The following is a 15,258-nucleotide window of genomic DNA, read 5'->3' as shown; positions in this document are numbered from 1 at the left end:
TGGCTCCTCTCCTGAAAACTGGATTGGCTATTGATTCCTGTTCTGATTGTTCCCATCTACTCACTGTACCAGTGCCCTCACTCTGGTTTTTCCTGCCACATGCAGTCACCATTTGTCTCAGAAGCCTGTAGCTGCCCAGTGCCCTCTAGCTGCTATGTTAATCACAGTCTTAACATAGGAAACAAGGTCAGGACCCAAGCATGCTGTTTCTGTCCCAGTGGCTGTTTTGTTTTCTTTTTCCCTCTTAGAAAAAAAAAATAAAGTCCTGGGTCCATCACTTACATGACATAACTACATTTAAGTTCTATCCTTTTCCACTGAAAAGCATATTTTTCCCCTTCTCATTTTAGGGAAGTAAATCAAGTATACATGAAGCTGAAACTAAAGGTAGGAATGAAATGACCACTACCCTTTAAAACAGAAAATTCCTTTTACAACTGAGGGAAAGGGAGTGGGGGAGCAGGGATATACGAGGCAGGGTATGGGGTTTGCCACCAAGTGAAAATAATTTGAAAATATTTTCTTAGTAATAATAATTGACATTAAGATAGCACTTTAAAGTTTACAAAATCCTTTATATACATTATGGTGGCAAAGTGGTACAGTGGATAGAGTACTGGGTCTAGAGTGAGAAAGACCTGACTTCAAATTTGGCCTCAGATACTTACTAACTGCATAATCTCGTGCAAGTCATTTTAACATATATCTGCCTCAATTTCCTCAATCGTAAAAATAGCACTTATCTTCCAAAGCTATTTGTAGGAATCAAAAGAGTTATCATTTGTAAAGTACATGGAACATAGTAGGCACTACATAAATGCTAGCTATCATCATCATCATCTCCTGTGAATTTAACAATAGCCTTGCAAGATAGATAACTCCTTTAGGTTTTATTGTTCCCATTTCACAGATAAGGAAACTGAAGCTGAGAGAGTGACTTGTCTCTCCACAGTTACCCAGCTAGTAAGTATAAAAGGAAGGATCTAAACCCAGGTTTCTCTTGATTCTAAGTCCAACACCTCTTCTTGTTTATCATGCTGCCAGTAACATCATGAGAATTATGTAGTATTATCTATTCCATCATGCAATGTTAACCATGCAGATACTTTTAGAGCTGTACTGTATTTACATATGCTATTTCTGGAAAATCAAACTCAACTTGAAATAGTACTGCTCTTCTTTTTCTTAATCCCTCTCCCTCACACTTATACTTCAATCAACAAGCTTTTATTAAGTACCTACTGTATGCCAGGTACTGTATTAGGTCCTGTGGTTATAAGGACAAACTAAAATAGTTCCTGCCCTCATGAGGTTTACATTCAGGTGGAAAAGGTAACATGCAACAAATATGTTTTTTGGAAACATACACAAAACTAATACAAAGTAACCTTGAGGATGAAAGAAAATCACTAGATACAGTGGGGAGAGAGGGAGATAAGGAAAGGCTTCATGCGAAATGTGGCACTTGAGGTAAGTCTTGAAAGAAATCTGGTATTCCAAGAGGTGCAGGTGAGAAGGGAGTATATTTTGGACATGGGAAATATAATCATTGAAAAGAGCATGAAGATAGAAAATGGAGTATCTCATGTGAGGGTCACTAAGAAGGCTAGTATAGCTAGACTATAGAGTTCATGAAGGGGAGTAATATATAATACTGAAAAGGGGAATAGATTTTGGAAAACTTCAAGTGCCCCAGAAAAGAGGTAAAAGGAAGACATTGGAGTTTCTTAAGTAGGGGTGGAGTGGGAAGGGTGACATGGTCAGAACTGCATTTAGGCAAGTCATTTTTAAAGTTGTAGGAAGGATGGGATGGCTAGGAGTGGGGACAGACATGAGGCAAGTAGAACCATTATGAGGATAATAAAATAATCTAGGCAAGAGGTCATGAGAACTTGAAATTGGGTGATAACTTTGTGAATAAAGATAAAAGGATATATGTGAAAGGTGTGAAAGGTAGAAGCAACAGGATTTGGTAACTGGAGACAAGGATGAAAATATTCTTAATGGACAGAGTTAATGCTCATATGTTATGGTATTTGTAATAGGACCAATGACTCTTTTTTGAGCTTCTCCTCTTTTCATACTCTAAATTGTATACTAAGAACCCAGATGAATTGATCAGTTATTCTACTGGGGTCCTTTGGTTCTTTTTACTTACCTCTAATAGAAAAATTCCAGGGCAAAGAATGCAAGATATCTAGCTTTGGCTTTCTAGTTACCTTATTTTCTCTCTTAAATTAGATAAAGTTTAAGATTCTAAATATTGCAATAACTATGGCAATCTATTAGTTCAGTCAACAGGACAGCATTCAGGTGGCACAAAAGGAGAGACAATTGCAGGGCAAAAAAATCAAACAGATATATTACCAAATACCCTCTTAAATGAACTCCCACCACCAGTACTGGTCACTGCTCATGAGGATGGACATCTTCGCATATGGAACATTGAGGTAAGGTTATAGCATGTTATTTGTTTATAATCAGAATCATTTGGGGCAGAAACAAGGAATAATAAGCCATGTTTTGTAACTCTTCCATTAGGCATTCATCAAGGCTACTCAGGTATGCCAGAGTACTCTAGTGTTCCCCAAATTCTTCTTTAAAGACATTATTTGATGCCTAGTATCCAGATATTGGACACAGAACATTTTGTAGAATGAAATACACCCTTCCCTCATCCTCATAAATCTCCCATATAAACAGATAACTGAAAAACAATGTTCATCCAACACATGATATTTAAATGGATCTCACCGATTGTAGGTATTACTTCCAATGAAGCAGATTGAAACCTATCCATGTCTGCCCATCATTTGCATCTCTCGAACAAGTCTTCCTGTTAATTTACCATGGGGGATGGAGTGGAGTAGGGAATCCAATGAGCCTTCCTCAAGCTCTTTTGAAGGATACTAATGAAGATTTTGTGTTGGTCATCTGTTATTATCTGGTCTCATGATATGAACAGCCTACATTCTTTTTCATTTATGCATTTCTTCGACGACAGCCTTTATTTCACATCTCTTTTTTGGTTTCTTGTTTTATAATCCACTAATGCCCACCATGAGCCATGCCATTGTCCTTTGGGTGATCCTCAATTTCAATTATTCAAAGACTTGTGCATAGTGTGACCTTGGGCAAGTTACTTAACCCCAATTGCCCTCAAAAAAAAAAAAAAGCAAAAACAAAGACTTGTGTATTTAACGTGTATATCCAAGATACAAATCTGTATACCAGCATATATGTATGTGTGTATACATATATATAATATATATATTTATATACATGCACATGTATATATATGCATGTATATACATACTCACTGATGAAAGGGTTCTACAGGCCATCTATCCAACTGTAAACTGATATTCCTAAAGCACATCTGACCATGTCACTCCCTTGCTTTAGAATTCAATGTTTCTTTCTATTTCTTCAAATCAAATTCACACTCCTCTATCTAGCATTTAAAGTCATTCCCATTCTGATTTCAACTTACCCTCAATAAGATTATTGTACATTACTTGCTTTCATATACTCTATAATCCAATTAAATTGTTCTACTTGCTATTTTCTGTGCAAAACATTTTATTTCCCACATCCATGCCTTTGCACAATTTCCTTCTCACCTCCACCTTTCAGAATCCCTAATTTACTTTAGGATTCAGCTCACAGGTGCCTCCTACTGGAGGACTTTCTTATTCCCTTCATTTGTTAATGCTTTCCTACACCATATTTACATTGTATATATATATTTGCATTTACCTATATAGTACCCTAATAAAATGTAAACTGCTTGTGAAAAAGGATTGTTTTTTTTCTTTATATCCCAGAAGCTAAAACAGTGCTATATATATAGTATGTGCTTAACAAAATGGAACAGTGCCAGATGGAACAGTGATATAGATAGATGGATAGATAGATAGATATACACACATATATGTGTATATACATATATGTATGTATATGTGTATATCTGCTTAAGATATGCTTGCTGAATGAATACATAGCATCCCTTTCTCTGGATGTCCTTCCCTTACCCTGATGGAGAAAGATGCTGTGATTTGACATGGGGTGATGACAAGAAGTTAGGGCAGACACACAGTAGAAGCCAGGAATGCCTCATTCAAAGTCAAAATCAGAGAAGAGATCACTAAGACAGTACTGATGATAGCAGGTGTTTTTTAGTTGGTGCAAGCTACTGAGTCCACTCACCCTCCTCTGAGATGAACTAGCTTCAGTAAGAAGATGTTAGAGGTGCCTGTAGCAATGAGACAGCCAGATGAGACTAGAAAATAGCCATGGAGTTTGTTTACTCCTAAATTCACTTGGACCTGAAGTCCATTTCCCATGTTGTAAGCCCTAGGTCCAGAATTCTTCTAGGGTTTCTGCCTCTTCTACAAGTGAATCAAGCATTAAGTAGGCACTCCTTGGCCACTGGAAAGGGAGAAGCAATAGGAAACTAAATAAATTCAAATAATACATTCCCATGAGTTCTAACTCATGGATTGGAGTAAGTCTGTACACTGTGGGGGACTTCCTAGATTAAGGAAGAATGATGGGTTCACAATGACTTTATAGATATTTTATTATTTTGTTATATATTGGTTCCTTCTTATGTACTATTTGCCTATCAACTATGCTTCAAAAAAACTAACGTTGCATATAATATCTGAGTATGGTTGTCTATTTTTAAGTAAACTACATTGTACTTAGGTTATGTTACTATCACTCACTGAAATATAATAAATTCAGAAAGAGGACTGGATTCACTAGTAGGTGGGAGGCTAAAGGGCTAAATTCAAACTGTATAAATTCATAAATCCACACACCCCTTGACAACTAGTTGATGCTACCCCAAAGAAAAATTTAGAGCTAAGGAATAGAAGATTTCTAGCTCTGAAAAACATAGAGCATGACACTTACTCAATACTTCATCCTAGTGTGGTATACACAAACCATAAGAGTGAGCATGGGGTTTCCCAGGATCCCAGATCCTTTGAGCTGAACAGGACTGGTGAGCAACTATCAATGCTACCCAGTGGTTAAACAATTAATATAACAGTCTGAATAATAGGCATTATTATTTCATTTGTTTTTTCCTCTGTGGGTAGGTAAGCCAAACTTAGAATAATTGTGGATTTCAAGAGGTATTGTAATGTTCCACAAAGGTTCCCAAAGTGGGTAATATTGCCCTCTGGGGAATGATATAATGATTGGGGGGGGGGGTGGCGGTAGTAGCCTTAGGTGTAATTGGGGGAGGGGGACACTTACTAGTCTTAACAAGCATGTATTGGCAGGTGAGCATGTCGCGCATTATCAGGAGGTCCAGCATGCATGGGCAAGAATATGTTCATGTGCTGACTTATTTACAATATGATACTATTCAGTTACATGATGCAATACTATGTTGTCAAAATTTCAATGCAGGAAAAACCTCACAAACTTACAATAAATTATTAAATTAAGAGTCATTTTAAAAAATATATTTTTTTGAAATTATGTAGATTTCAAAAAAAATTGTTAAAGGGCTAAAGAAAGTAGATTTCCAAGGGGGTGCTGAGCATTTTTTTAAAGGATGCAGTAAGCCAAATAATTTTGGGAACCTCTATTCTAGGATAGATACAACCAGCACAATGTTATCTACAAAGATCACTTCCATGACAGTCATTAACACTTTTGGTCAGCACCTCCCTGTTTTGTGCCTCAGTTGATATCAATGATCTGAAGGTCATCAAGTAAAATTTTCTCAGTTGTTATGCCTCTCAAATAATCTTACATAATGTTGGCACATGCATGGGAGACACATTATTGAAAGAGAATTATTTTTAAGGCAACATTTTACACTATTAAATCAAGTACTTTTTTGTATCATGGTGGTGGGACCTAATAGTCTCTATAACATGCAGTCAGTTATGTAACAGTAAAAATGGGGTCAATTATGGACACTTAAATGTGAAAACCTTATCAAGGAATGCTTTCTTATAAGGATAAGGAATATCCATGTTTTTGACAAGTAAAGCAATATGTATATATATACATTACTCTCAAAAAAAATTTTTTATAGATAGAAAAGTGAGCATGTTTGTCCTCTTGGCAGACTCTCTCTGATAATGGTCAAGATTTTTTTCCCCACATTTTTGGTATTTTTGTAAATACTTGGAATTGATCTCTCACTTCCTCCAAAATTGTATCACCTCTGTCACAGAACCCCTCTGTACATGCTTCTGGTTGTTCTTCCCAATTTTGTCTTTTTGGATGCTACTGATGTTAGAGTTTAAATATAGGTTTTACTATCGTCTATAATGAAAATAGTTTGTTACAAAAATATTTGCAGATCATTTCCATCTTTCACGAATTTGTTGTCTTTTTTTTCAATTTCATCCTTAAATGTGTACCAGATAAGATTGCTCATCTGAGTATTTTACCAAATTTTCTTTAAATCATCCTCCCTCCTATGTTTCTCAATGTCCTTAGAAGCAATATTGCTCATAATAATCTACTCTCCTTCTCTATAAAAGTTTACAAATGAGTTTATTTTCTAAACCAGCATTTAACTCTTGCCTACCATTCTCACTGGCAAGTAAGCCAAGTTTGCTAAGGCATTTTTAGGCTCTTTTGTCTTTCTCAATATAGAAATTGATTTATATTGGTTAAACTTCTGTATAAATTCTTGTAATCAATGTCAATCTTCTTATCAATTTCCAGTTTTTCAGTGCCAATAATTTTTTGAGTGGATAGTAAAACCTGTATTATAATCAGTTAGGACATAGTAGAAGACTAAAATATTCAAGGCTACAGCAATATCAAATTTGGCAAGACCTATGATTCTGATGTGATGCACCCAATTATTTTGCATGAACTAAGTGTAATTAAAAATCTAGCAATCCAATATCGTTAAGGTTTAGAGAAACAAGAATAGTTGAAACAAGAATATGAAATAGGAATTTCTGAGCAAAAAAGAAAAGTCATGGGGAAGACTGTCCGCGTAAAAGCGAGCCTCTTATCATGGTTACACATCCAGAAAGACTTGCGTTGGGTGCAGAGCCAGAGCAAAACAAATCGTTGCTAATTCTGGAACCTAGGGGGATTATATTTCTAATGGCCAAGCAAAAAAGTAGGAGTTGACCCTCAAGTAAAAAAAAAACATATTCCAGAACAGGTTGTTACAAAAGAAGGTCAACCCTTCCCTTGAAGGCATGCCCATGAAAAATGGTCTTTACTGTAATAGATATGGCCATAGTGGGAGTAGTTTTTGAACTTTACGTATACCTTTATCTTAGCTTATGTTATAGCCCTGGAGCTGATCCAAGATTCCACTCTGGATATAGGTAAGTCAAAGTCTAAGGGAATCTTAGCACCTGCAATAGAGTTTCAGTAAAGCAAGTATGGATCTCCTTCCTCTGTGCCACAACAATGGCTGTCTAGTCGATCTCTTGCTAGACACTTCACCCCGTTGTGTCTGGATTAATATCCTGAAACAGCATGAACATCAGTGCTCATCAGTGCATGAGTATATTCATAATCCATGAAAGAGATTCATCTGACCTTCACAATCATCATTAAGATCTCCATTTCTTTTTACATTCCTAAGAGGTGAGAATTGTTCCCCTGGATTGACTACCATGCATTGAATGAGTTATCCATTTTCCTTAATCTCTGACATGAGAACAAAGAAGTTCAGGAAGATAAAAATCTATAATTAGTTGAACTTTGCCAAGGTCTTATGATATATTTTAAATCACAGAGATGAATGGAAGATAACTATTCACACTCAATATGAACATTTCAAATAAGATGTGCCACTTTGATGGGCAATAGTTAGGCAATGTTTCAACACCTGATTAACAAAGAAGCAAGCGAAATCCTGGATCAATTTTTCATTGCCTACTTAGACAAGATCCTAATTTTTCCATAGAAGGAACAAGATCCTATAGCCAAGGAGGAGATGTTAACACCCTCACTATGGTTTCTACTGTAAAGCAGAAAATGTGCCTTTCATTAAAAAAGTACTATTTTCAGTTGTTTTAGAACCAAAGGGCCTCCACGTGAAATTATAACATAGGATATTAATAGCTGATGTTGATACAGTTACTTCAAGGTTTACAAAGTATTTTGTATACATTATCTCATTTGATCTTAAAAACCCTGTAAAGAAGCCACTATAGTTTTTGTTAGCCCTCATTTATAGACAAGGAAACTGATCCTAAGGGAGACTAAGATAGTCAGTGTCAGAGGCAAGATTGAAACTCAAGGTTTTTCATGACTCCTAGTCTCTTGTTCTTTCCACTATGCAACACTGTCACACGGATGTCTAGGAAATACAAGATTATGTCTTGCCTTTAGGAGTCAAGACCTTGCAGCATTCTCTAGGATTTCCCAGTATCACTCAGCAGAATGAATAAAAGTAGAGAAGGCAGTTGGTGGAAGTAAATCAGGATTCAAGAATAGAGAACAGAATTCAGTTGGACTAGTGAAATATAAGATCAAGATTGGGAAAATAGGGAAGACCAGAGCCTGAGAAAATGTAGAATGGAGATCAAAGAGAGAATAATGAATCTAGGAAGAATGAATGAAGCAGACTCATAGAAAGCTATCATCAGATAAAGGAATTTTACAATCTCTTCTTTTTTTGTCTTTTCTTATTTTCAGGGTTTTTTTGGTCTTTTTTGGGGGGGAAAGCAGGGTAATTGGGGTTAAGTCACTTGCCCAAGGTCACACAGCTAGTAAGTATCAAATGTCTGAGGCCAAATTTGAACTCAGGTCCTCCTGACTCCAGGGTTGTTACTCTATTCACTGCACCACCCAGCTGCCCCTAGAACTCCCCCTTCACCCATATTGATTAAGATTCCCCCATTTCCTTCAATAATCAGTTGAAATGAAGTTTTTTCTTATCTCTAGCCCCCATTGGTAGGGCATACCCCCAAATCACCTATTTTGTACAATCCATATACATGTATATGTTATTTCCTTCAACAGAATGTAAGGTCCTTGAGGACCTTATCTTTGTATCTGAAGCACCTAGCAATTTCTGGAACATAGTTGGTCTTTAATTCTTGCTGACTGATCACTGCAATGGAACACTTGTGCGTGGTAATGAGATCAAGGGTATGACCAATTATCCGTGTGTCTGTAGTAAAAAGAAGCAATAGATCATGGGAGTTAAAGAAATTAAGGAACTGGGAGGTCATGGTGTTTGAAGTGATATCAGCATATTTACTAAAGTTTCAAATATGAGAAAAGGGATAGGATGGGAGGAGAGGAAAACTGGACTATTCATTGAACTTGAAGAAGGAAAGAAAATTATCTGGAAATGGAAGATAGTTTGCCACTAAGATCTAAATAGGGTGATGTATTTGGATGGAGTGAATCTCAAAAGAGGAGTAATGGCAACAGGGTGAAGATCTGTGAATAGCAATGAAGGGCAAGGAGTACGTGTCCTCCTGGCCCAGTGTGGAGTCATGAAAAGGGGTGCATATTGTATTGGAGAGCTTCGTCAATGATACAGTGATTTCTAGGGGCAGCCAAATATATTAGGGTCTCTCACTGAAGCATTTGGAATGAGTGTTTCCTGAGTTTAAGGAGACAATCAGTTTTGCCTGCTCATTTCAATTTCTTTTTTTGTTTGTTTGTTTTTGTTTTTGCTTTTTGGAGGGCAATTGGGATTAAGTGACTTGCCCAAGGTCACACGGTTAGTTTTTGTGTTAAGTGTCTGAGGCCACATTTGAACTCAGGTCCTCCTGACTCCAGGGCCGGTGGTCTATTCACTGTGCCACCTAGCCGCCCCTCATTTCAATTTCTTCATTTGATGCCAAATGCCTTTCTAAATGAATGATTATATGGTAAACCTATGTCCGTTCTAGGGTGGGGAAAAGGAGCCTGATAAACAAGATTTACATATCCAATAGAGATTTACTAAAGGATGTTATTTACAGCAGACTGTAGATGGGAATGAAATACTGTGGGTCTTTGAATCTATATCCAGACTGGAGTGATATGGTATTTCCCCAGATTGCAGTGGTATGGTGGTTCTAAAAATGGCTTCCCAGACTTTTTATGTAACAAAATTCCTATCTCTGATGTGCGTTAGAGAAGTAGCTCCTTTTTCAGGGTTACAGGATGATAACTGCTGGAAAAGAAGGCATTATCAACTACCTCTCTTTATAGATCTATGATTGTAGGGCCCTGAGTATAGTAATTAGTTGAAAGGATATAAGGAGGAAAATGGAATGTTCCCTGATTTATCAAAGGTTAACTAACATGTGTGTGTGTGTGTGTGTGTGTGTGTGTGTATTGGACAGTCTTATCTATTAAACCAAGTAATATGAAGACATTTGAGTCCAGGTTATTATAAATCAATTAACAAGAATTTGTTAAGTGTTCAGTATGTTCTCAGGACTATGTTATATACAATAAATGAAACTATTCCTATTCAAAAGTCATTTGCATTCTTGGAGAAGACAACAAGAATATACATATACACATTTTATTTATATGTATATATAATATATATTACATACTATGTATAATATACATAAATAACTATAAAGAGAACAAAAACAAACAGAATGTAGTTAAATAGAAGGTAATTTAAGATAGAAGGAACTAGCAGTTTAGAGGATGAGGAAAAGCTTGATGTAGAAGGTGATATTCAAACTGAATCTTGAAGAAAAGAGTCTATGAGGCAGAGTTGAGGAGACAGTATATTCCAGCAAAAGGTGCAGGGATGGGAGAGAAAATGTCGTATTGAAGAATCGAGAGGACAGGTTGGCTCAATGCAGAGTGTAGAAGAGGAAGTAACATACAAGTAGGCAGGAAAGATTTGGAAGGTCTTCAAATGCCAAACTGAAAAGTTTATATTTGGTTCTAGAGATAATAAGGAGCTTTTCTAAATGTGTTTAATGATGAAGGGAATGACATGGTCAGATTTGCACCAAAGGAAAATCACTTTGACAGCAGTATGGAGGATGAACAGAAATGGAGAGAAAACATATAAGGCAGAGAAACAAATTAGGCGGGTACTGCAATCATCTAGGTAATAATGGATGGTGAGGGGGTCTCAACTAAGGTAATAGCTATATGAATAAAAAAGGGGTCAGATGCAAAAGATGTTAATGGAGATTGACACTGCAAGATTTGCAACTGATTATGGGCAAGGGAGGGTTAGGAGTTGAAACTAACACCAAGGTTTTAAGGATGAAAGTTAAAAACAAGGGATAATTATCACTTATGGGATGCATGCCAATTATCTGGCAAGTGCCAAGAGAATGGCCTTGAGTTGTTCTTTCAAGTTGAGAATTAAAGGCCTTACAGAGGTGTTTATCTTTGATGGGGTTTTATATATGAAATATTAATTTATATTCCATAGGGGGGAGGGAATCAACCTCTTAGACTCAAAGATCCTAATGGGAACAACAGCCTTACTTATTAACATAGCTATACGTAAATGTGTATGTGTGTATATGTATATGGAATACACACATATAATGAGAAAGGATAGTATTGGCAGTTATAGGATTTTAGAAAGCAGCAAGATTTACTTATATACATAATATAAAATGGTACAGTACTGCCAAGTCCTGACATTAAAAGAAATGTTGTAAAAGTTAGTTTTGCTGGTCCTACCACAACAGGTTTCCATGAGTGTAAAAGAGAAAAGTCTAACACAGAAGTTTGTTCACAAAAGAACAAAAGTGCAGAAGACACAAAAAAAGGGAAAGGCAGAGCAGCAAAGGACATGGGAAGGCTATGGCTGAGGTAAATTGGAATGAGAGATTTGTAGTAGGGGCAGGAGAAGGAAATTTTCCCTTAGGCAACCTTCAACTCTGAACTGCACAAATTCAGAGAGATGAGTGTTTGCTAGCTAAAGGAAAGCAGATTGTCACACCCTTCCTAATATTAAAAGTAGCCATGTCCCAAGACACAGCTAGGTAAACTGTCAGAACAGTGATTGTCACTTGGCAATCCCTGTGCTTTTTCCTTTGGATAAAAGACTTTGTTCTTTAAAAGTTTCTAAGAAGTTTCTTTATCTTTCTATTTACTTGGCTTCTAAACCTGAAATTATAAATGTGGTTAACAATTTTATTGTAAATTTATGTGTGTTATTGCTCAAATTCAGCAAACAGGAAAGACACACACACAGAAAGAGAAACATAATGGGGGGTTTGCTGATTATTGATTCATTTGAACAACTTTCTAGAGTAAAGAAAGAAAATTTATAAAAACTTATACTTATACCTGAATGTTTCAAGGACAGCAGTTGCTAACCTTTCTTTCTTTTCATCACTGAAAAATTTTGGCAGTCATATGAAACCTATAGACAGCTCTTCAGAATACTGTTTTTAAATGTGTAAAATAAAATTCACAGGATTATAAAAGAAATCAATTATATATTTAATTCAATTTTATTTTATTCTCTGTTCTAAATTTTCTCCCTCTCTCCTTTCCCTCCCCAACCCACTGAGAAGACAAGAAAAGTAAACCTGTTACAAATATGTGTAGTCAAGCAAAACAAATCCCCACATTAGCTATGTCCAAAAAAAGAAAAAGGAAATATGCTTAAATATTCATTCTGACATCAGGTCTCTATCTATAGGTGTTTTAAGTGTATGTTTTATCATGAGTCTTTTAAAACTATGGCTGATTCCATTGTGTTGATCAAAATTGCTGCCTTCCAAAATTGTGTATCTTTACATTGTTGTCTTTATACAAAAATTTTTCTGTTTACTTCACTTAGTGTCAGTTCATACAAGACTTCTCAGGTTTCTCTAAAACTATCTTGTTTATTTCTTTTTTTCTGTCCTATTTTTCATTTTCTTTTTTTTTTACTGAATAGAATTTTATTTTCCCATAATTACATGTAAAGATAGTTTCCAACCTTCATTTTTGTAAGATTTTGAGTTCCAAATTTTTCTCTCTCCCTCCCTTCCTTCCTCCTTCCCTACAACAGCAAGCAATCTGATATAGGTCATACACGTACAATCATGTTAAACATATTTCCAAGTTAGCCATGTAGTGAAAGAATCAGAACAAGAGGGAAAAATCATGAAAAAGAAAAAAACAAAAAATAAAAAGATGAAAATAGTATGCTTTGATTTGCATTCATACTCCATAGTTTCTCTGGATATAGATAGCATTTTCCATTATGAGTCTTCTGGAATCACTTTGTATCATTGTCTTACTGAGAAGAGCTAAGTTAATCATAGTTGATCATCACAGAATGTTGCTGTTACTGTGTACAATGTTCTCCTGGTTCTGCTTACTTCTCTCAGCATCAGCTCATGCAAATCTCCCCTCTCGGGTTTTTCTGAAATCTACCTGCCCATCATTTCTTATAGAACAATAGTATTCCATTACATTTATTTGCCACAACTTGTTCAGCCATTCCCCAACTGATGGGCATCCCCTCAGTTTCCAATTATTTGCCACCACAAAAAGAGCTGCTATAAATATTTTTGTGCATGTGGGTCTATTCCCCTTTTTTATTATCTCTTTGGGATACAGACCTGGTAGTGGTATTACTAGATCAAAATTATGCACAGTTTGAATGCCCTTTGGGCACAGTTCTAAATTGCTCTCCAGAATGGTTGGATCTGTTCACAACTCCACCAACAATGCATTAGTATCCCAATTCTCCTGCATCCTCTCCAACATTTATAATTTTCCTTTTCTGTCATATTAGCCAATATGATAGGTGTTAGGTGGCACCTCAGAGTTGTTTTAATTTGCAATTTCTCTAATCAGCAGTGATTTAGAGAAGTTTTTCATATGTCCATAGAGAACTTTTATTTATTCATCTGAAAACTGCTTGTTCATATACTTTGACTATTTATCAATTGGGGAATGACTTATATTCTTATAAATTTGACTCAGTTTTCTATATATTTGAGAAATTAGGCCTTTATCAGAAACATTAACTGTAAAAATTGTTTCCCAGTTTTCTGCTTTCCTTTAAACCTTGGTTGCATTGGTTTTGTTGGTGCAAAACCTTTTTAATTTAACATGATCAAAATTATCCATTTTGCATTTCATAATGTTCTCTGTCTCTTGTTTGGTCATAAATTCTTCCCTTCTCTCCATAGATCTGACGGGTAAACTATTCCTTGCTCTCCTAATTTGCTTATGGTATTACCCTTTCTGTTCAAATCATGTACCCATTTCAACCTTAATAGTATTCCATCACATTCCTATATCATAATTTTTTCAGCCATTCTCCAATTTATAGGTACCCTCACAGTTTCCAATTCTTTACTATCATAAAAAAAGCTGCAATATATATTTTTATCCATGTGAGTTTTCTTCCTCTTCCCTTGATCTCTTTGAGGCACATACTTAGTAGTAGTACCTCTGAATCAAAGGGTATGCATAATTTAATAGATTTGGGGGTATAGTTCTAAGTCATATTCCAAAATTATTGGACAAGTTCACAGTTCCACCAATAATGTATTAACATTTCTGTTTTCCAGTGGTCCTTCCAGCATTTGTGATTTTCCTTTTTTTGTCAACTCTGTCAATCTAATTAGTGTTAAATATTATTTCAGTCATTTTAATTTCTCTAATTATTAGTAATAGCATTTTTCATATTACTACTGATGTCTTGGATTTCTTCCTTTGAAAATGGTCTATTTTTAGACTTTAACCATTTATTAATTCAGTAGTGGTTCTAATTGTTGTAAATTTCACTCAGTTCCCTATATATCTTAAAGAGGAGACCTTTATCAGTAAAGTTTTCTACAAAGATTCCTCCCCCCCCCAATTTCCTGCTTCTCTCTAACATTAGCTGTATTGGTTTTGTTTATGCAAGAAAGTTTTAGTTTTATGTAATCAGAATTGTCTAGTTTACCTCCTGTGAATCTCTCTATCTCTTATTTGTTTATGAACTTTTCCCTAATCCATAGATCTGAAAGGTAAATTCTTCTATGCTCCTGTAATTTGTTTATGATATCACCTTTTATGTCTAAATCATGAATCCATTTGGAACTTGTTTTGATAGACAACCTTGTTATATTTAGTTTCTTCTAGAATCTTATAATATTTAACTAGTTATCAAAATATTTTTTAAAAAAAGTTCATGATCCTCAGGTTAAGAACTCTAGTTTTATGCAATGGGACAGAGAGTGCTAAAACCAAGTAGGCTAATATTCAAAATGTATCCTTTGCCATTTTCCTTCCCTTTTTCACTGGCCTGGTTCTAAAGAAAAATCCATCCCAAGGGAGGGAGCCAAAGGAGAATCTGGAGATAAGAGACAATCCCCAAGGGAAGAT

At 35.7% G+C, this 15,258-nt stretch overlaps 1 protein-coding gene across 1 annotated transcript in view; it reads left to right on the top strand.

Moving 5' to 3' along the window:
• Positions 1-15,258, top strand: part of WDR64 (WD repeat domain 64) — a 168,781-nt gene that overhangs the window by 130,316 nt on the left and 23,207 nt on the right. Inside the window, exons 19-20 of the mRNA XM_069064504.1 lie at positions 351-387; positions 2,326-2,450. Coding sequence (XP_068920605.1) covers positions 351-387; positions 2,326-2,450 — 162 coding nt within the window. The remainder of the gene's footprint in view (positions 1-350; positions 388-2,325; positions 2,451-15,258) is intronic.

The sequence above is a fragment of the Petaurus breviceps genome, unplaced genomic scaffold (assembly GCF_028583685.1).
Source record: "Petaurus breviceps papuanus isolate PSGF00001 unplaced genomic scaffold, PetGlider_PUasm1.0 90633, whole genome shotgun sequence".
Classification (NCBI taxonomy): domain Eukaryota; kingdom Metazoa; phylum Chordata; class Mammalia; order Diprotodontia; family Petauridae; genus Petaurus; species Petaurus breviceps.
Note: the sequence above shows the minus strand (reverse complement) of the source record. Positions and strands in the feature narration are given on the sequence as shown.